Here is a 20,420-nt window from a genome sequence, read left to right as displayed (position 1 = left end):
GCACACCATTATTGTCTTGAACTAAACGCTATATTTTGCAAGAAATTTCCCAGGCTTTTGGAGATGCTGTGTCAAAGTCATTCTTAATTACCACGCAATAGTCGCGTTGACACACACTTGGGTATGTCTCCAGGTCGGGATACTCTACAGTTCACTGAGACCCAGAGCCCAGGGAGGAGCACGATACAAAGCCATTCATAGCTATGCAGTTATTAGTGCCTAAAATTCAAATCATTAGTATCTTTACGCCTGAGTGGCTATACTCGACGTACTTGCAACTTTAATTCGTAATTTTCCTTGTCTCTCTCGAACGGGTATGAAGCTTTGTCTCTCAATTGGAGGCCTCTGACAGATTCGAGAAAAGCCCCGGCGCAATTTTTTCCTCCTTGAATGCACTGGTCAACATTTGAATTCGTTCATGCCGGCTTCGTAGTGGTACGATATGTTGCGTGGGCTGTTATCGAGACCCGAGAAAGCGCTCCTAAATGACTGTCTTATCGATTTATGAGGTGACGGCCTTTCGTATCCACCGTTGGGAGACGACGTTTGCGTTGCCGTTTCAGCTGCCAACGCAACTGCAAGCAGGAAAGCTACGAGTAAGAAGCACATCTCTTGTGCCATCTGTAGTAGAATAGGAGCCTGCCTTTGTTACAGTCACGTACGTCCGGTGATCTGCAAGTCTTACGAAAGGTTCTAAGTTTGGTTCCTAGCCTCATCCACTGGCCGAAGTGAGGCTTCGCAAAGAGGGATGGATACGTGATATACAAAAACGAATCTTACGAGCACTGTGCACGTGGCCAATAAAAAATCTAACAAAATAAATAAAGTAATAGCAATCAAAGAGCATCTACGTGAAACGACAAAGTGTGAGTATTTCTTGTTATAATGATCTTCTTTGTGACGTTGCTTTCTTTGCTACATGGCGGCACGAGGTATGACACGTGGGTATACACACGCACGAACGTCCTCGTCTATTTTATAGATTCTAAGCTCAAATCGATGATGTCGCGTTACTGCAGGTTTTGTTGCAGTAGTTTAAGGCTTTTCCGGCTTTGATAAGCGAGTCTTTCTTGGGTGCGAAGATATCGCGCGAAAGGCAGAACGTCGATTTATACTACGACGTACCTCCCAAAAGAGTTCTGTCTCGCTCGTAGTAGTCATACTGCTTCTTAGTCATCGTTCGTAATCACCTGCGTACCGTCAGAGCTAATTGAATGAAGTTATGACTCTAAACGACGGTTTTTCCCCAATGGAGCCCCGATTTTCTAACAACTAGCTAGACGCAATATCTCTTACGCGGTAAACTTCCTACGTCAGTTGCATCGACGACAAATCTTTTCTCGCGTTAGAAAAAGCCATTAAAGTTCATCACGTGACGACGACTATTCGAGTCCCGTAGTAGAATTCCGGCTTTGTCTGAATCCACACTCTCAGAAGACTCAGCTCGATGCACGCTCATCGCACCGACTTCTTCGCATCTTTGCAGCTCAAGCAGCGCAGATTCAAACACGCCAATAGGTAAGCGTATGGCGAGCGATGAGTGCCAAAACTATTGATATTGTAAGTAGTCAATGCAAACGCGCGCGTTTGGTCGGGGGAACGTGCACGTTTGGTCCTGACAGTCGAACGTGGACGTTTGGTCTCTCGAACGTGCACGTTTGGTCGCCTAACTGTCGATCGCGCGCGTTTGGTCGCCTAACTGTCGATCGCGCGCGTTTGGTCGCCTAACTGTCGATCGCGCGCGTTTGGTTCGTACCTTACACGTTTGGTCTTCTGAGTCTCGTTCGTTGAAGGCTGCAGTACCCGTATGTACAAGAAAACCTAGCGCGTTACTTTGGGCTCTCCTCGTGGTTCGCCTTAGCACCTGCAGGCCGCAAACCTTTTCTGATCAGTAAGACTCGTAAGAGTTCGAGTTCTGGGAGTTGAACCTTTTCTGATAATTTGCATATCAGCGGTTGACGTAAAAACGCATTCTATGGCGGACAGACAAGACGTCGCTGGCTTACTTGGATCGTTTCTCTCGTCTAGTCGGCGAATGTCGGAACAAGCCGGACAGCTGGCAGAGATGCTTCGCGGAAACCCAGGTTCGGTTTGTCTCGTTGCACCTATCTCCGAAGACGACGATATTACAGGAATTTTGAGCTCGCTTCCTGAAGGACCCGATGGGATTGGTATTTTGCAACGTTTAAATTGCTGGGGTTTGCAATCATTCGTTAGATGGGAATTCAAACCAATCTTCTTCTGCTTCTACGCCTCCTCTTGTTTCTGCTCCACGTCCAACTATTGCCCGTATATTCAATGCCACTGCCAGGCGGGAGTCTGACACAGAAGGTGCTGCGGTGTTTTCTTCAGAAGCTGAACTATATAGTCCATTTGCTTTGTAGCAAACACGGGATCCAGGAGAGGGCTAATGCAGGAGCTGCGTGATACCTTTTCACCACGAGTCAATAGGACCGCAGCCAGTGCAGCCACGCGCCGAAGTGGCGTACTTCAGTCTGGGCGGTCCGGCCACAGGAGGCGCGCCAGCACAACAACGAGGCGCTCCACTTTCATCAGGTATTTCTGCTGTCTGACAGACCGCGATTGTTCGTCAGCGCCAAATCCCGACATTGTTGCTGCACTGGGGATGCGAGGCCTGGGGATAAAGGAGATCGAAATACCAATGGCAGCAACAGCGGAGGATCTCCGAAATATTGTGCAGGATCACTTCCCTCCTCTTCGAGACGTTGGCGGTTTCGAGCTGCTTAGGTCCATGCCAGGCAACCGGACATTGATCGTGCTGGGCCCGGACGTGTCCGGGGAATACCTGTTGGAGCGCATTCGATCAAACGTTCGCATCTACGTCAGGCCAATTCAGCGCGACATTAATGTTCGCAGAATTGATTCTACCGTAAGGACTATAGCTTTGATAATGCATGCTGTTTTGGGTTTTCTATGTTGATCATATGACCATTTCGTAGACTGAATCACATGCTGGGGGCCCCAACGTGGCAATAGCGAATGCCTGCATCAGATGCGGGACGTCCATTCCAACCCACCAACTTCGGTCTCATTTGTTGTCATGTTCAAGGTACATATTTCTAAATTTTTATCGATGACAGCCTGTGTAATTATTTGCTATCATCTAATTTGCTCACAGACGGGGAAGTCTCCTCACGAGACAAGGCCACGGTTCTGATGACAGAGAGGAAATTGATGAAGACGTCCAGACTACTGGTACAGCTGACTGGAGTGCTCTGAAATAAATGCTACTATTTCTTGCTTTTTAAATGATGCAGAACAGGGGATTATCTTTCCCCCCGAGACTTCTGAGGAACAGCCCCCTCGCATAACACAGACGGGCTCCCCGGGACAGCAGACCGACATCTCTCATCAATCTGGGCATCGTCTGCTGTCGGCCTTTGGCAGACAATCGTCAACTTATGCAGGCTCCGAGTCCGGAAGTTGTTCCCGGGAATGTTCGTGGATCTACGACGAAGATGAAACAGTAAGTGATTCTGTCAGTTACGTTTGAATTCACTATTTACCTTTGCTTCATATACAGCTTCGGGTGTTCGATTCGGCTGCTCATTTAATGACAGTACATCGACAGAATATCCTGGACGAAGATCGTACTGTCAGAGCCACAGTGGACCGAGACACTCTCCTGCAAGACGGCATGGTGTTATTTAAACGGGGAATGGCAGGAGTGCCTCTCATTAGGGTAACTGGCCTACTGTTTCTCATGTGTACGATAATGTAAACTTTATTTCCAGATCAAATTTGTAAATGAAGATGGCGTTGATATTGGAGCAATTGGCCGTGAATTTTTCACCGAATTGCTGCGGTTTATGGCTCAGCCACAATGCGAGTTTTTCGAAGACTGCTCCGGTTTGTGGCCGAGCCACAACATGTCGGCGATCAGGTCGAGATCATTCAAGATGGCCGGTCAAATCATTGCTCACTCAATCGTGCAAACGACCGTTGGCTTTCCTTTTCTATCCAACGCCCTGTATACGCTCATTTCAACCGGAGACGACGACCAAGTGATAGCAACGATGAGTGTTGAAGACATCTTGTTGGGAGAGACGCGGTCTGTCATTGAAGAGGTATGCTCTTTACAGCAATGAAATAATTAAATAATTACTGCATTACTTACTTGAGTAAATAGGTAATTAATACCTAGTTCCTATTACTGAATATTAATTAATTAATCAATTATTAGTATTAATAATATTATTATATATTTAATATTATTTATAAAAATTAAATATTAAGATGTAATAACTACCTAGTACCTATTAATAAATATTCAGAAACGAGGTCATACATTAAGTTCAACATATAACTTTATTTAATTTACATCTACTGATAGCTGATTGACTGCGCCCATGAAGCTGACTGGCGTCGGTTGACGACAAGAATAGACGTCATCGAGCTTATTTCAAGTAGCGGCTGGAGACAGTCATTCCAGTTCTCCCAGAAGGAGTACTTGATACAGTGCCTTATTTATTACGCCGCTGTATGCAAGAGGAAGAGCGCGATCGACCAGTTGTGCGAGGGGTTAAAAACTGGCCACGTCCTCACTCTGATAAAGAAGTACCCCGACATAATGAGGTCTCTTTTCTGTCCTGGTGAAATGAACGACATTACGTACGAGAGGTAAACGCTGATGTTATCACGTTGTGCTTTCTATCAATAGATATGATATCATTAGGATGGTTGAGCACCTGTATATCAATCACCCGGTCACGGACGACGAGAGGCAAGCGGAGACATTTTTCCAGCAGTATCTACATGAAGGACAGAGAGAAATATTTGTGAGTAGTACGCAAGGCGAAACACGTAAGCAAACCCGCGTGAACCTTGATTAGTACTGCCGGTAGACAGGCGTTTGACCTAGGAGAAATTGGTGTGTGGCAGGGTCTACTGCATATGTGTACGTCGTCGTCATCGCTGGTAACCCTGAAAGGAGAGGTGATCTCGGTAAGTTACCACCAAGGTGCTACTGGGGGAGATCGCTATCCGCTTGCCGCCGCCTGCTCAACGCATCTTTACTTGCCCGTCTGTCACGGAACATACGAGGCGTTTCGCGACGCAATGGACGAAGGGGTAGCCAACGGTATCCAGGGATTTCAACTGCACTAAATATGGCATTTAGTGAATTATTATACGTATGCATCTGATGATTATCGTATTTAATTCTTTATGCAGGTGTCCTAAAAATTTATTTTAATTATTTGTGGATGTAACTAATGACAAATTACTATTATATTTTTATTTATGTCTTTAATGTTAACGTGAACATTTAGTAAAAGATTTATTGACCTAACTTTGATGCATTGCAACAAACTGACAAACAGAAACGTATAGATCCAGGCCACTCTGGTCACTAAAAGATAGGAGATTGATCGATGACCGCAAATCTGCCATATGTTCATCAGATAGAATACGAGGAAGATCATCAACCTGTACAGTAGAGTCGTCTGCAGTAGGCGGAATTGAATTTGCCCAATCTACGCCGTAATTCAAAGGATCAACTGCGCTGTCGGTGTCAGTTACAGCGTCAAATCGTGTGGACAATACTCCTCGTATGAAAAGCTACACCATGGGTAATACTTTTATATTTGCAAAGTAAAGCTGCAAGTTTACCTGAAGGGGCGAGTGGCCGCCCTCCGTGCTCATTCGATGACGTGACCATGCTCCTGAAAAACCATCCAGACTTGCTTGAATCCTAGGTAAAAAAACGTATTGAAGGCAAAAGATATCCGTCACGTTGTCTGGGTCGAGCAGATGTTCCCTTTCCATGTAGTTAAAGAGATCCCTAAAGGTTGCCGCCGTTGCCACAGTTACGTCCCTCCAAAATCGCTCAATTCTTTGGTTGTGGACCGATCGACCAGCGATGAAGCTGCTTCGGCCCGTTCCTCTGTGCTCCAGCATCCATTCAGCCACTCGCATATTTTCCCCTCCACGATCACCGCGGACGCGGGACGGAGCTCCGTACTCAGCCACTGCGCCGAGGAAGAGCCTGAGAACAGTATCGGCCCTGTTGTTCGACGAGCAACCAAGAAAAGTAGGCAATCTGCTATAGCCATCAATTCCTAAAATCACGTTAGTGACCATTACTAGGGAGACATTCATTGGCCAGCAATATCTCACCCCCGTGAATCACAATTCCCCAGCGTATCAGTGCATGCAGCCCATCAATGTGCCACAGCGCGTTTGGACCACTGACGTTGTAGGTTCTCCTTTGAACAAGGTTGGACCATCGAAGACCAACTCCTTCCGGATCGACTCGTACAAGGCTGTCCCTTACTCGGCGACGAGGGACGTTTATCCCTCTCAGCTGAAGATGCCCGTTGATATTTCGGTATCCATGACGAGGATAACGAAGGTTGATTTCGGCAACGATTTCATCTAGGTCACTGTCAGAGATTGTACTAAACGCCCCACCGACAGACATTCCGGCGTCTCGCAAGCGTCTGTGAACAGTTCTCACAGAGCACCCAATGATAGCCGCCATATCATGAACTGAGAATCGACAGCTGACAAAGAACTCCAACTGATCAATCGCAATGAAAAGCCTCGGGCGACCTTCTGCACCTGTGCATTCTAAAAGTAAACGAGTCTCACAAAAATGTTTCATAAATATTAACGACTTAATAATAAATATTGAATAATAATAGAGTAGCAGAACCTGCAACACATTCGTATCTGCTAACTCGTTGTGATCCCATGTTAACGTCAATATCCCTTCGCAGACGTTGCAGTCGATCGACGAGACCCGCTGCGTCGATTCCAACGTCTTCGAAAGCTATATGAAGCTGGCGCAATGCTGCATCGACTCGAACGCTCATATTCTCCATCGCTTCAGTTGATGCTCCCAATAGATTTCTCTCAATGTCGTCAATAACGCGTCGAACGCGCAGAATAAATTCTCGTCTTTCCATTCTTGACACCTAACGCGCGTTAACATCAAGTGGCAGTTACTTTAGGAGGAGAGCATTCAAAGACTCGTTGACCTACTCGTCAGAGGTAAAATCAAACGCATACATCTAGCCAAACGTGCAAAATCGCTCGCTATTCCTGATCAAACGCGCGCGATCGGCAATCAAACGTGCACGCAAACGTGCACGAACGCTCGACAGTTAGGCGACCAAACGTGCGCGATCGACAGTTAGGCGACCAAACGCGCGCGATCGACAGTTAGGCGACCAAACGTGCACGTTCGAGAGACCAAACGTCCACGTTCGACTGTCAGGACCAAACGTGCACGTTCCCCCGACCAAACGCGCGCGTTTGCATTGACTACTTACAATATCAATAGTTTTGGCACTCATCGCTCGCCATATAAGCGCACGTTTCCCGTTCATTTTTCGTCCGCGCAGCGCGTTGCGACAATTCCTTTGTCCTGTCTCAACGCGGAGAACGACGTAGAGCCCGCGCGTGGATGTTTCTGCTCTCCAGCGACTTTTTCGCTACGAGCGGCGACGTGACACGGATCGCGGACGTGACGACGCTCCCGTAATCCTTTCGCCATTCGTCGATCCCTCATCACGTGCACTCGCACTTCGTTTCATTTCATTCCCTTCTTCTTTTTCTTCAGTTTCGCAACGAATGAGTGAAGAAGAAAGGAAGCAGAATGCCTCATGTCGACGCAACGATCAGGTCACCCATTGGGGCCCCAGTTGGTGTAGGCGTGCACTTAGGGGGCGGGGCTCCCTGTGACGTACACGGCGCCAAATGCCTGCGATGCCACTGCCCACGCTGGCGGGCATAGAAAATTTCCGACAGTCTAACCATTAGGTCCGATTTCCAAAAGTCTAATCGAGGGCGGGTTGGGGTCCGCGAGTGAGGGCTGGTGGTCGTTTCAGTGCACGAAGCCCAATTGTGTACGTTGCAGAGAGTGTAGCGGGACAACAAATCGGTATAATGCAGTAATGGCACTTCCTCCCTCACGTGCTTCGTTTGCATCACTACGTTAGTTTGCACGGGTCCTCTCCCTATGCACTAAGGTTTAGTTGGCGGCTGCTAGTAGGGTAGGATGGTTTGAATAGTAGGCTTATAGCTCCTTTCCTCTTCACGTGCTTAGCTAGCAGCCGCCACGTGCTTTAGACCATTATTCAGTGGATTTTCAGGTAATCTAGGTTGATTAGTATATAGGCTTATTTTAGGTCAATGGATTTATAAGGTAATCTAGGTTGATTTCAAGCTCCTGCTTTTCTTTTTTTAGGGTAGCATAGTAGGTTTTTTATTTGCAGGTTTTTATTTCTTCCACAGGTTTTTAATTTTTTCACAGGTTCCTTTTTACACAGGTTTTTGTTTTTTGCAGGTTTTTATTTTCTTTACAGGTTTAATTATTATTAGGTGTAATTAATACAAATTTTTAGTGTAGTTTTTATGAAATTTTCTGATTAATAATTTTTGTTTTATTTTTTAAAGTGCGAGGATTTGCTGGAGTATTGATGTGGAAAGGTAAGCCTTTCTCTCATTGTATGGTGTCTTTTCACTGACACGATATTGTAGGTGAATCAAGAACTGAAGATACCTGAAAAAGAATATGTTTTTGTGCATGTTTTATATTGTGCATGTTTTTATATTGTGCATGATAAATTGCTGCATTCTTTTTTTTCCTGAGCTCCATGTTATGGAGACAGGAGTTGCATGATCGGTTAGCTTAGGGACTCGTGCATAAGCGCGCGCGTCTTCTGTTTTCCGGCGGTTTGATGCATGGGCGCGTGCGTGGCCCTTTGCGCTAGAACAACGCAGATATTCGCGCTAATCCCATGCAGCGTAATGCTCAGTTGCATGCCCTCGTAAGCCTTTCGTAACGCTGTATTGCGCGAGCCACAAGCAATTGCACGGTACTCCACTCTAACGTTTTGCGTGTTGAAACAAAATTTTTATTAAAAGTATTCTACGTTTACGTTACGGTTTATGTAGATGACTAGCGACCAAGCGCGTTTGTTTTCCATCACGTCGAAGGAATACGACAAAAAATCAGTCCGGGGTACTGAATCGTCACGTGAGTCGCTTTTTTCATGCAACTGGCCAAAGATGCGAGAAATGAGCGTCCATTCTGCGTGAAAGTCCTGTTCTGCTTGTTACAAATAAAGAGAGAAGGTAGGCAAGCGCGCGAATCGACTCGAGAGGCCCCCTTCGCCGCGTGCTGAGGTGTGGAAGCTCTAAATCCAAAGATCTCGCGACTTCTAGCGTTCTAATGAGACTATCGTGGCGTACCAGACCCGAATCAGCTCGCCTGCATAGTCTCCGACGTTTTTGTTTCGTATTAGAGCTCAAAACGGTGGAAGACAGGAACTCCAGCGAATTGGGAAACTGAAACGAGAGCAGCAGAAGCAGGAGCGAGTTTTCGACGCTCAGAGAGCAGGAATTGGCTGAAGCGTGAATGGAAACATGTAGGTAAGTCTTTATAGGAGAACTTTGAAAGGATTCCTAAATATAAAAGTTAAGCAAGAGACCTTTTTATACAGTATCTGAATTTTTTCTCTTATCTGTGCGCTAGATAGATAGATAGATAGATAGGTAGATAGATAGATAACCATAAGATAGATATAGCTCACGGTTGAATCAACGCCATGGTATTGAATTATTCTATCCCAATTCATTTGAGCTAATTTTAATTATTTCTTTAATTTTTTTGCAGTTATTGATGTGACGAAGAGGTAGACCGCGGTCCCAACGTCCTCAGCATGACGGGTCGGTCCATTTGCCGGACTGCGGAGATTTGCATCTTCATTTAATAGATGGAGTCTCCTAAACTGCTTGTATGCCTCCTGGATACGAGGCCTTAGCGTCTAAACTGTCCCATCTCCTGGGTAGGCCTATATCAACTGCTGAAGCGGTTGTGCGGCCCCGAGCTGGAAAACTGCCCACTCACAAGGCGTGTATCTCCGGACGAGGCTACTCTCTATATTGGTAGTCTCTCTTCGAGAACGACGCGCACAGCAAAATATGCCTGACTGCCTATTGATTTTATCAATGGCAGCAGGCACACATTCCCTGCGCCTTGGGATAAACAATGAAGGCACCCGTAGGAACAGACGGTAACTGTTCCTCCTCAGGGAACTTGGGTTAAAGTTCCCTTCTTATAGAAAAAAACTAAAGAAATTTTAATTTTTTTTAACTACTTCCGGCTTACTTCCGGGTATATGAAATAAAAATTTTCTCTTCATTCTCGCCATGATTTGACGTGCGTGCTCTACACACTAGTTTTATTCAAGTAAATACCATTACACTTTTACGTCGTAAAAAAGAGTTATCTGGTCGTTGCTCGTGCAATAAAAATGCAACAATGCATGCAAAAAACGAATGAAGAAACAAACGAACTAAGGTAACTACAAATACGAATAGCGCCTGCATAATTTCATCCACTCCACTCTTCCTAAAAAATGAATAAATAGATAAGGAAGACCAGCGTTCTGCTACTTAGTCTCTCACCTTTAATTGAAGCGTTCCCTGTTGAAGAAGACGCCTCCTTTCGACAGCTGAGATGACGACGTAAAAGGCAACGGACATCTAGAAGCAACTAGAGACGGTGACGTCGACGCGGCGTCGCGCTCAATTGAGAAGTGCAATAATCGGTTCCTTGAAAAATATAGATAAAAAAGTACTAAGATCTAAAAATTTTAGAAAAATAATACCTTTGGTGGGTGATAGCAAACGCAGAATCCAAAAGAAATATAAACGTAATATCGATTAATAGATCGCTTTACCATAATAGGGTTTGAAAGTCGGAATGACACACGATGAATTAAACGTGTGGGTCGGACAACCTTAGAGAAAAAATCCAAAAAGTCTTCAGTACGTCTTATTAGGCTAAGTATACTAAAACCAAAAGTCGTCAGAACGTGCACCTAAGAATCCTGTGATGAGAACGTGACTCTATCATCATGCATATGCCTAAGAATCTTGTGTTGAGAACGTGACTCTATCATCATGCATATGCCTAAGAATCTTGAGAACGTGAATCTATCATCATGAAAATGCCTAAGCATCTTGTGTTGAGAACGTGACTCTATCATCATGCATATCCCTAAGGATCTTGAGTTGAGAACGGGGCTCTATCATCATGCATATCCCTAATGATCTTGAGTTGAGAACGGGGCTCTATCATCATGCATATCCCTAATGATCTTCAGTTGAGAACGGGGCTCTATCATCATGCATATCCTCTAAGGATCTTGAGTTGAGAATAGGCTCTATCATCATGCATATCCCTTAGGATCTCGTACGCTTACCGACGTTGCATTCGCCGCAATTCATCCATTTGATAAATTTCCCATGATGGTGATTTCTTCTTCTTCTCTCGGATTGATATCGTCGAATTGATCCAAGTGTCGAGGAGAGAAAAGACCTGAAAACAAAGTAGGATCAGATGCAAATAAAAATCTATGGTGTTCGTTACCTTGACGTAGAGAAATTTTTGATGAAGGAATTGATCCATAAAGTACATAACATCTACAAAAAAATGAATATTACATATTAAACGCAAAGTCAATTTCGTACTGCGAGATCACACAGGCAACTGAATCCCATAATAAAATATGTTGAATCGGAGAAGTGACCTAAATAAATGACAAAAAATCAGAGATTCTAAAATCTTCACCTCGCGGATTTCCAACCTACTAAACGCGTTAGATCGACTCTAATTCGCTAGCAAAACAGCTTCTCGTGGTCAGATGGCTCGTGCGAGTCGAAATTCGCGAAGAAAAAGAGCCATATAATTGTTTCGGGGAACCAAAGCGTACCTCTTCGTACTTTTGCGCCGTTTTATCGTACTTCAGCGTGAGGTCTTGATCGCATCGTGCTTTGGAGTTGCAGATCGCTGCGAAAAACGGGGCGAAAGTGATCCACGAAGGCCGCGTGGAGAGATCGCCTTTTCTATCGCGACAACCGGGTTCCCGATCGCTTAGACGCTTACCGAACGCCGTCTCTTGCATTCTTCCTAAGCTTCGAAGCCGTCGTCGTCGCCGAAATCGCCCGTTTTCGTCTTCTACGCCACTCTTCGTTGCTTCTTAGAGATCACGTGTTTGGTTCCTGATGTCCCGTTCGAGGACAAAACCGCGAAAGCCGATCTACGATAATCTAACCGAAACGTAAGAAGAGAAGCTCTGTGGAAAAGAAACGGCGAACACGAGGCATCGTCCACCATCTTGAACTCGAGGCGACAAAGCTGACGTCATTTATTGCGAGAAATAGAAATGCTGGCTAAAATCATGACGCAACATACAGTCAAACCGGTATTGAAACCGGTTTCTAGTTTCGCACCTATTCAGAGAAACCAATGAGAGCCCAAGGTTAACCCACGTGACCTTGACGGACCAATGAGAGCAATGGGTGGGGCTACGCTGTTCAAAAGCAACGCGCACACCGATTTCTCTTCAGTTGAGGCCTAGGGTGGGTGCGGCGCGGAGCAATCTGCGTCTCATCCTTGACGGACTGGCTCGGGAGATTGGCAAAAGGGCAGTCAGGATCGTTGGATCAGCGTGGCCCACGGATTAATCCCGTGCCGGAGCCTCTAAGCAGGGCGATGGGGGGCTTCGGCCTCGGTTCACGCACTGAGCAGAAAGATCGCCTATACGTCTTATTGTCGCCAAACGAGCACGGCCTGCGTTAGGCAGAGTGGGCACGGCTCGGAGGGGGTGTCGCAAGCGGTCTGGTTGCCGGCACTTATCTCACCAATTGGCACGATTAGATTGCGGATGATCTGGCTCAGGAGACTTTGATTCAGGCATTGCACGTCCTTTCCTGTCGACCCCTACAAACGGTGGTCAGCCGCTCTCCTCCTCAGAAGCCCTGGTTCTTAGCTATATGCTTACCAATGTGGTCAGGTATCGTCGCGCCGGGGGATTCGGTATTAGGGGCCGACTACTCATCCAGCGGATACTGATTGAGGGGGCCTATGAGGTCAATATACTCTCCCGAAACTTTTTGGAACCGGTGGTCATCGCTTGCGGTGGCTGCCATGAGCTACGTAGCGTTCGAACCTCCCCGCAGTGTAGCTCTGGTATCGCTAATACGAACGCATTCAGAAAAGGTACGTACAGCAATTATTTTACAGTGACTAATAGGAGTTTGATTTTCAGGTGGGGATGAGGATTGAACATGCGACGAAGATGAAAACAGTCAAGGAAAATTTTTCGGCGAAGGCGTACAGAACTTTAGGAAAGACAAACAACAACAAAAGAACGAAAGAAAGGACGGTGGTGACGTTAGATAAGATTTTGGCATGATAGTACTGCAAGAATCGCTGTGCGTATTTGAAATAAATAAATTGAGTGCAATTTGAGTACGTGGCAACTCGTCGCGCGAATTACTGTTAGCGTCAGCGAAATGCGCTATTAAGCACGCATTGACAAAGCTACAGTATTATTTACAATCTAAAAAATACAAATGAACGAAAAAATCGGACGACTGTCTAAAACACCTGAAAGCATGAAATATTTTATCTAACGATTATTGCTGTTGTATGCAGGGTCAACTATGACCTTCTACAAACATCCGTGGACGGCTGATTTTCAAGCACTAGGATCATCCTTACCTGTTTGGGTTGCAGAGTCCAAGTCTTCTGTGCTGGCCATGACATTCACGTAAGTAGTCGACTTCTGAGATGACAATTTCTTCTCTTTCTTCTTCTCTTTCACCTCAGCGTGCGTGTCACGCAAAAGATTGCCATCAGTACTAGTAATGATATCTGGCAAGGAAACTTCTTCTTTATTCATTGGATCTAACATGGCGCGACAAGGAGCGAAAGAACTCACTGGCGTGTAATCGTCTTCAACAGGCATCTTTGATTGGGTCGACGCAATAATCAAATAACTTGCAGGAGAATTGGACAAATCCTGCGCCGCAGCGTTGACTTAACTGGTACCTGCCGTTGGCATTTTCTTAATAGCTCCGCACTCACATAACGCTTCTGACCACTGACTCGACGCCGAAGGAGCTTTGCCGCCACTCATATCCAAGTAGTAAGCGTTATTCGACTGAGGCAATAAGCGTTGTTCTTCGAATTTGGAGTTGGGAGGAGTAAAAGAACTCATAGGCGTGCAATCCTCCGACTTCGATTCGGTCGACGACATATCTAAATGACCCGCAGATATGTCGCCCAGATCTCTCATAGCTTGCAAAGCGTTCGCCACGTCACTCGACTTGATTCTATCCGACGGATCCCTTTCCCAGCAGCGAAGCATGAACTGATATACTGACTTGGGACAGAGCGAAGGACACTCCAAACTCAAGCTACCTTGAAGAATTCCGCCGATCACTTGCTTGTTGCTCTTACCAAAATACGGCTGATACCCAAAGACGAAGATCTCCCATAGAAGAACGCCTAATGACCAGACGTCTGATTCGACAGTGTACTTCCCGTCGGTTATCGCTTCTGGGGCCATCCATCAAATGGGCATTGTACCGCCTTTATGTCGATAGTACTCTTCTTGGTAAATATCTCTTGCCATTCCAAAGTCGGAAACTTTCACTAAAAATTGATTATTACTTTCGCCGACGAGACAGTTTCGTACGGCGATATCGCGATGAACAAACAGACGCGAGGCGAGATAGGCGACGCCGGCGGCCGCCTGAAGTCGTGGTACGTAGACAGTCTGCAACGGCACAGTCGACTACTACGCAGATGGCAAGAGCAAGCCTAGGAGAAGAGCTAATTTGCTACAAGGCCAAGCGAGACTTGGAAAGCAAGACGAAGAGCTACAACACCCTTCCAGTCTAGGTGAGAACCATTACCAACGTAAAACATACCGTCGTTGGTCGAGAAGAACGAGAAAACAGGAAAGAAAACCGGACGAGAAGACTTAACGCACGCTGCCACGTTATAAGTATCAAGTTTTGAGACTAGAAGGATGAGAAAAAATGCAGCATCAGCATCATACTCCTCTGCTCTAATGTAAATTGCTGCCAACTAACAGTGTAATCAAGAAACTTAGATCAGAGATAGAGAAGGAGAGGGATATGAAACTCCGGGTCACGTGATCTATTTAGATGAGTAGAGGTGAGTAGAGGTCTGTTGCCCTTTTTACCCGGATGCGCTCGTAACGAAGGCGGCTATTTGTACTGCATCTGAGAGAAAATGTTCGGTACGATCTTTCGGAAGCCTGGAAACCAGTGTCGCTAGAGAAACCCTGCCCAGCCCTACGCGTAACGATGCATAAAACCACGGTAGACGCGCGCATTATGCGGAGATGGTCTTTTGCTCCCTCCTGCGTTTTTTTGCGACCGCCAATATTCTCGCAAATGGGCCCAAACAAAAGCACAAGGGTCGGAGAATAGACATAGGCTCAACTCTCGACGCTGGCATCTGCCGTTCCGCTGATAAACAGCAAAATAGGCGTTTTCGCCACGTCACCTTTTGCTCCCTCCTGTGGCAAGAACATTAGGCGAGCTTGTTCGCTGCTATTTTACCCGCGTAGACCATTTATCTGTGAAGAGACTTATGCTTGATCTTATCCAATATTGCTTCTTCTAAAGAAAAAATTAATTTTTTTCTTAACTCCGACTTTGTACGATTTTCCACTCTCTCTTATCGTTGTGATGCCTCGAAAGCTTCGCTTACATCTTCGCAAGTAGCAGAGATATATTGATTAAAAAAAATAAACGAAAAGCGAAGATTGATGGATCATAAGGTGAATCGCTGCACATAACGGGCGCGCCTTCCGTGGTTTCATTCATCGTTACACGTAGGGTTGGGTAGGGTTTCTCTAGCGACACTGGTTTCCAGGCTTCCGAAGACCGTAGCTCTCAGATGCAGTACAAATAGCCGCCTTCGTTACGAGCGCATCCGGGTAAAAAGGGCAACAGACCTCTACTCATCTAAATAGATCACGTGACCCGGAGTTTCATATCCCTCTCCTTCTCTATCTCTGCTTAGATTGACGTGTAATTAATTAATTACGTATTGGCGGACGCTACAGTAGTACACTGTAATTAAAAACCGCATATAACAAGGTGAATAAAAGTGAGTCTGCTCTATTCCCCAACAGGCCAAAATCAGTGTACGATGAAGCCGACTTTTACACGTCACTAAACTGTTACGTAACCCCCTTCTTTGTTGGCCAACATCAGTTCACTGACATCATTGACTAGCTGCGGAAATGACGGTCGCTCTTCTGGGTCTTCCTTCCAACAATCGCCCATGATCTTGAACCTTAGATTATAGAGTACAAATATTACATCAGTAGCAGCATAATCAATTACATTCTTTCAGGGGAGTGCATTGGTTGACTGAGACGCATTCCTTCTTCGAGGAGCTTGATGAAATCGCTAATTGGTACCCCGGGATAGGGAGTCTTTCCTATCGCCATTACCTCCCACAACGTAATCCCATACGACCACTGAATAATTAGATAGGAACCAGTAAGCGCTTTCACATTACTTTGATACGGACTCACCACGTCGCTTTTTGATGTAAATATTCCGTCTGTTAATCCTTCGAGGGCTACCCAGCGAATAGGAAGTTGATTGCCTTTGCCAGGTGTAATTCGGTAGTATTCCTTGTTCTCTTGCAATACTCGAGCTAATCCGAAATCGGATATTTTGACGGTCAGATCCCAGTCCACCCTAAAGCGGCTCAATTAAACATTTGCCAGTAAATGCGCTATAAATAGTGAATGGTACATACATGCAATTGCGGGCAGCCAAATCTCGATGCAGTATCATCTTCCCGGACAAATATTCCATTCCTTTGGCAATTTGATAGCCAAACTGCAGCAGTTTGCACTTTGCAATGCTAAAAACATATTCTGTTATCACAAAGATGCTGTAGCCCCAAAGCCACTGTTACATTGCGAGTCCTATCTTTATTATCTTCATCATTTGCTGCAGAACTGAGCGAATAAAGGACTCTTTGCTTTCTTAAATATGTCTTCAAATCTTGTAGAACCATGTAAGGAAGCAATAGTAAAGGCCTGTAGTATTGCTCGTCTTCAGGATTGGGTGACCAGCAGATGCCAATCAACTTCATCACGTTTGGATGATGAAGGTTTTTCATTCGAAAGGCTTTGATTAAGAAGTCCCGCATATTAACTCCTACATCAGTTATAATTAAAACAGCAAATTCCTAATATATGTGCCTACGTACCTGCTTTAGCTGATTTTGCAGCAACCGTATAGAACTCGTGTATAGTTCACATGTGCCAAGATCTTGAACTATTGCTAAAATTCAGAACATAAGTTATTAATAGCTCAGACACACTTGTGTTTACCGAAATCGCAATTACAAGACGTCCACAATGCTTGACTTCCGTTTGTCATGCACCAAGGCCTGAAATTCCGATATTGCAATCCAACTTTTGTACAATCAGTGTACTTGAATTTCTGGTAAGTAAAGGGAAAAGCGCAGTTGCTGTCACACCTGCCTACTTCGGACTTTGTGACAGATGAGCTGCTTCCTGCGGCAAGCGGTGGTGACCGCGTAATTAACTAGAAAGACGCTTTACCTCGCTGAGCTGTACGTGCTTTGACTACAGAAGTAAGAGGACCTTCTCCCGCTCCTGTGACAGCTCGCATCCTTACCGAATACTCGTTAAGAGGCTCCAAGTTTGATATAGTAAAATTCTATACAAAGCCCGTTAGATTATTCGATTATTAGTTTAGGTATAGGTCGTACTGTAGAATGTGGAGATGCAGTAACATGTAGCAGTGTTGATTCGCTTTCTCTTTGATAGTAAATGACGTACTCCCTCAACAATCCGTTGATTTCGGTGCACGACACTTCGCTCCACTCCACTAATAGCTCCTTTCCTCCGACGATATCGACCACGGACATATTCCGGGGAGCGCCGGTCGGTTCTATTTCTTAATAATTAAACATAACGCATACATTTAGTTTGCCTTACTGCTTTCTGCTGTCAGAACGACGCTCGACGTCCAACCACTCACGTATAGAAATCCTAGTGAATCGTCTTTAGATAGTGCGTAAACATAAACGTTGTACCACGAGTAACTAGAAACAAGTCCCTGTAAGAGCGTCAAGGAGATGAGGTAAAGAAAGAAAAAAACCTTGGCAAGTTTGTGATCACATGTTCGGTTATGTTTACCGCCAAAGCGCAAACGAAAGACCGACAATCATGGCAACACGTCGTCTGGCCGTGTACCTCTTCGTTCATGGAACTGTTATCGGAAGAACATTGGTACCGAACGCGAAATCCCGCGAACAACCCATTGACATTTCTCGGAGATAAAGACCACGTCACTTTGAGATCAACCAGACCATCCACGCCAGAAATTGAAGTAACGTTTAGAAAGGACAGATCCGTTGGACGTGCAGGCGGAACTAAGAGTTATTCAATAATCTATTGATTATCTGACCATTTACTTTACAAACCTGCATACGTTCTAACAGACTGAATAGAAGAATAAGGACTGGGATGAATGGGGTTGTAAGCCCGAATTTTGACGTCATAAACCACGAACTCCTCCAGGCCAGTTAGAATAGTGTGAAATGACTGAACGTAACCGCTCACATTAACCGTATGAGGATTCGTATCAAACTCTTCTCCAACGTAATGTATTTCATAAAGACTGATATTTCCGTTGCGATCTTCCAGCGGAGGAGGATCCCATTCAACGCGAATACAGTTAATACAGCTATTGCGATGTAAGAAAGGATCAAGAGAAGTGACGGTTAAATTAGCAGGCGGTTGACTAGGAACTATGAAAGAGAGATAGAGCGAGATGTCGACACCACATAGAAATAATCTACAGATTAATTTAACTGTCACCACCTCGCTCCACGAGTGTCGTCGGTGTTTCAATCTCTGGCGTCGTTGTCGTCGTTTCAGTCGTCGACCAGAGAAGCGACGTGAAGACGAGAACAACGCACAAAATCGTTCGTCCTACCAAAACAATGACATCATAGCTAGTGACGTGTATGCATGGAACGCATCCTATGGGGTATTTTTAGGAGCGTTTATAGGGAGAGCTCTGGTTTTCTTCCTCTAATGGAGCGCTTCGTTTCCTCATCTCCACCTCCAAGTAATACGATCCTTCGCGTGTCTCACCTTCGATGATAAGTCCTGTTCGCTTGACCATGACTTGGACTCGCACGTGAAATGTTGAACGCGTCACGCGGTATAGTCAAGTTCACTTGGACTTCTGTTTCTCCTTCTCAATCGGTTGAGAAGAGCGGGGCTATAGCTCACTAGGGACGAACTATAGAAATGAAAATTGTATAATCAGGAGAGCGGACTTACGCGTGACCGCGAGTCGGAAGGACGGTAAGGGTATGACCAGCAGACGCCAATCGCTTCCCCTCTAATTGAGTCAGGCTAAACACACAGATGACTAATACAAGTTATATATATATATGCCTACGAAAAGAACGTCAGATATTTCTTCTTTCTCTCGTGAGTCGACTACGTCCACGTGACCATCCCCTGAACACTTCAATTACGGAAATTCCTATAATGCGAAAGTACAGAATCTAAAATATTACTACTATTGATTCATTGTGTGACTACTTTTGAAAGGCAGGAATGACGTCACGTGAAAGGTGTCACTCAGCGCCAGAAAGAACGTGCAATAATTTTCTAAAACTCCAATCAATAAAAGAAAAAAATTAATTCTAATCATAAACTGGTATTCATAACCACGCCCACACAGTTAATAATTAATTCCCAGCAAGAAAAAGTCTGACGAATTCGCCGTAGAGAAAGAATCGCTTCGGCTTCATGCTCTCAGAAGATCGATAAAATGATTCTATAGGCACACGTCAATGAAAACATTGATACTCTACTCTGATCCGCGCTAACCTTAATTAAACAGGAGTCAAAATAGGTTTCTATATGCTTTCTGAGAAAGAGATTCGTTCAACTCAAATCGGTTTTCAAGACATGTCTATATAGAAATTCGATGAAATAAAAGAATTCCTTTTTCTCGTATCGCTTACAGCTGCGGCTGATCGTCATCGCGTTGAATTCCCTTAGATTCATTCCACTTCCACCGTGCTTTGACATTGCAGTCTCAACCACAGAAAATTGCTATTTATACAAAAATTCAGAAAACTAGATCATGTCAAGTAAAGCAGAAGAATAGCCTAATGAATATAAAAACGTAGCATTAAACCAAAAAATTCACTGTAATTCGATAACTAGAAAATCGCTTTAGCGCTTTTTTTTGAACGGATCCCAGCGAGGGGCCTCACCTTCCGTGTCGCGACTATCCCGTCCTGGAAGAGACAATCGGACGTTTTGTCTAGCGCTTTCAACTAATTCCCAATTGTTTCGCGTAGAACCGAACAATTTGACTTGGTCGAGTTCTTCGGTTTCTCCATAGCTCACTATCCGCTCGAGCGCAATCTGAATCTGCTGCAACATCGCGCATCATCTTTATTTGTCAGCTGCTTCAACTTTTGCCGGTTTTCTAACTTTCTCCGCACTTTCTTGACTTCTTCGTAGCGCGCGCTTTCCCCA

General features: G+C 45.1%; 6 protein-coding genes and 1 long non-coding RNA gene across 12 annotated transcripts; 2 read left to right on the top strand and 5 right to left on the bottom strand.

The window, feature by feature from the left end:
• Positions 1-1,436: 1,436 nt before the first annotated feature.
• On the top strand, positions 1,437-8,742 carry LOC136191403 (uncharacterized). The gene is made up of 3 exons (XR_010670838.1): positions 1,437-1,518; positions 7,586-8,454; positions 8,506-8,742. It is a non-coding gene; the product is annotated as an uncharacterized lncRNA (long non-coding RNA).
• LOC136191385 (uncharacterized) lies at positions 1,731-5,305 on the top strand. Its single transcript, XM_065979714.1, has 13 exons — positions 1,731-1,900; positions 1,953-2,084; positions 2,133-2,171; positions 2,218-2,331; positions 2,385-2,890; positions 2,961-3,070; positions 3,140-3,216; positions 3,279-3,487; positions 3,545-3,703; positions 3,756-4,088; positions 4,355-4,641; positions 4,697-4,824; positions 4,883-5,305. Exons 2-13 carry the CDS (start codon positions 1,976-1,978, stop codon positions 5,125-5,127), a joined length of 2,316 nt encoding a protein of 771 aa, XP_065835786.1. The 5' UTR covers positions 1,731-1,900; positions 1,953-1,975; the 3' UTR covers positions 5,128-5,305.
• Positions 5,248-6,946, bottom strand: LOC136191394 (uncharacterized). The gene is made up of 4 exons (XM_065979724.1): positions 6,677-6,946; positions 6,139-6,591; positions 5,632-6,080; positions 5,248-5,580 (listed from the first exon to the last, which is right to left on the bottom strand). The coding sequence occupies exons 1-4, from the start codon at positions 6,927-6,929 to the stop codon at positions 5,308-5,310; spliced, it is 1,428 nt and encodes a 475-aa protein (XP_065835796.1). The 5' UTR covers positions 6,930-6,946; the 3' UTR covers positions 5,248-5,307.
• Positions 8,743-10,201: 1,459 nt separating the features above from the next.
• LOC136199372 (uncharacterized) lies at positions 10,202-12,031 on the bottom strand. 3 transcript variants are annotated; one of them, XM_065989580.1, is made up of 8 exons: positions 11,921-12,031; positions 11,626-11,824; positions 11,506-11,564; positions 11,405-11,457; positions 11,238-11,353; positions 10,713-10,772; positions 10,438-10,584; positions 10,202-10,381 (listed from the first exon to the last, which is right to left on the bottom strand). In XM_065989580.1, the coding sequence occupies exons 3-7, from the start codon at positions 11,533-11,535 to the stop codon at positions 10,526-10,528; spliced, it is 318 nt and encodes a 105-aa protein (XP_065845652.1). In that variant the 5' UTR covers positions 11,536-11,564; positions 11,626-11,824; positions 11,921-12,031; the 3' UTR covers positions 10,202-10,381; positions 10,438-10,525. The 3 variants fall into 3 exon arrangements, with proteins under 3 accessions (XP_065845652.1, XP_065845802.1, XP_065845725.1); XM_065989730.1 differs by having other exon boundaries at positions 10,641-10,772; positions 11,748-11,824; XM_065989653.1 differs by having other exon boundaries at positions 11,748-11,824.
• Positions 12,032-13,859: 1,828 nt separating this feature from the next.
• Positions 13,860-14,390, bottom strand: LOC136199276 (NT-3 growth factor receptor-like). The gene has a single exon (XM_065989483.1). The coding sequence runs from the start codon at positions 14,388-14,390 to the stop codon at positions 13,860-13,862; it is 531 nt and encodes a 176-aa protein (XP_065845555.1).
• A 1,559-nt stretch (positions 14,391-15,949) lies between these two features.
• On the bottom strand, positions 15,950-16,972 carry LOC136186321 (fibroblast growth factor receptor-like). The gene is made up of 5 exons (XM_065973615.1): positions 16,793-16,972; positions 16,631-16,738; positions 16,401-16,569; positions 16,207-16,343; positions 15,950-16,156 (listed from the first exon to the last, which is right to left on the bottom strand). The coding sequence occupies exons 1-5, from the start codon at positions 16,822-16,824 to the stop codon at positions 16,033-16,035; spliced, it is 570 nt and encodes a 189-aa protein (XP_065829687.1). The 5' UTR covers positions 16,825-16,972; the 3' UTR covers positions 15,950-16,032.
• LOC136186296 (receptor-type tyrosine-protein phosphatase F-like) lies at positions 16,899-20,401 on the bottom strand. 4 transcript variants are annotated; one of them, XM_065973601.1, is made up of 18 exons: positions 20,376-20,401; positions 20,153-20,312; positions 19,898-19,988; positions 19,761-19,845; positions 19,470-19,707; positions 19,324-19,410; positions 19,203-19,277; positions 19,011-19,150; positions 18,732-18,845; positions 18,335-18,661; positions 18,010-18,283; positions 17,847-17,953; positions 17,618-17,799; positions 17,448-17,565; positions 17,318-17,399; positions 17,214-17,272; positions 17,090-17,163; positions 16,899-17,037 (listed from the first exon to the last, which is right to left on the bottom strand). In XM_065973601.1, exons 8-18 carry the CDS (start codon positions 19,039-19,041, stop codon positions 17,014-17,016), a joined length of 1,392 nt encoding a protein of 463 aa, XP_065829673.1. In that variant the 5' UTR covers positions 19,042-19,150; positions 19,203-19,277; positions 19,324-19,410; positions 19,470-19,707; positions 19,761-19,845; positions 19,898-19,988; positions 20,153-20,312; positions 20,376-20,401; the 3' UTR covers positions 16,899-17,013. The 4 variants fall into 4 exon arrangements, with proteins under 4 accessions (XP_065829673.1, XP_065829650.1, XP_065829666.1 ...); XM_065973578.1 differs by having other exon boundaries at positions 17,214-17,399; XM_065973594.1 differs by having other exon boundaries at positions 17,214-17,399; positions 18,735-18,845.
• Between the last annotated feature and the right edge of the window lie 19 nt (positions 20,402-20,420).

The sequence above is a fragment of the Oscarella lobularis genome, chromosome 1, assembly GCF_947507565.1.
Source record: "Oscarella lobularis chromosome 1, ooOscLobu1.1, whole genome shotgun sequence".
Taxonomy (NCBI): Eukaryota; Metazoa; Porifera; class Homoscleromorpha; order Homosclerophorida; family Oscarellidae; genus Oscarella; species Oscarella lobularis.
Note: the sequence above shows the minus strand (reverse complement) of the source record. Positions and strands in the feature narration are given on the sequence as shown.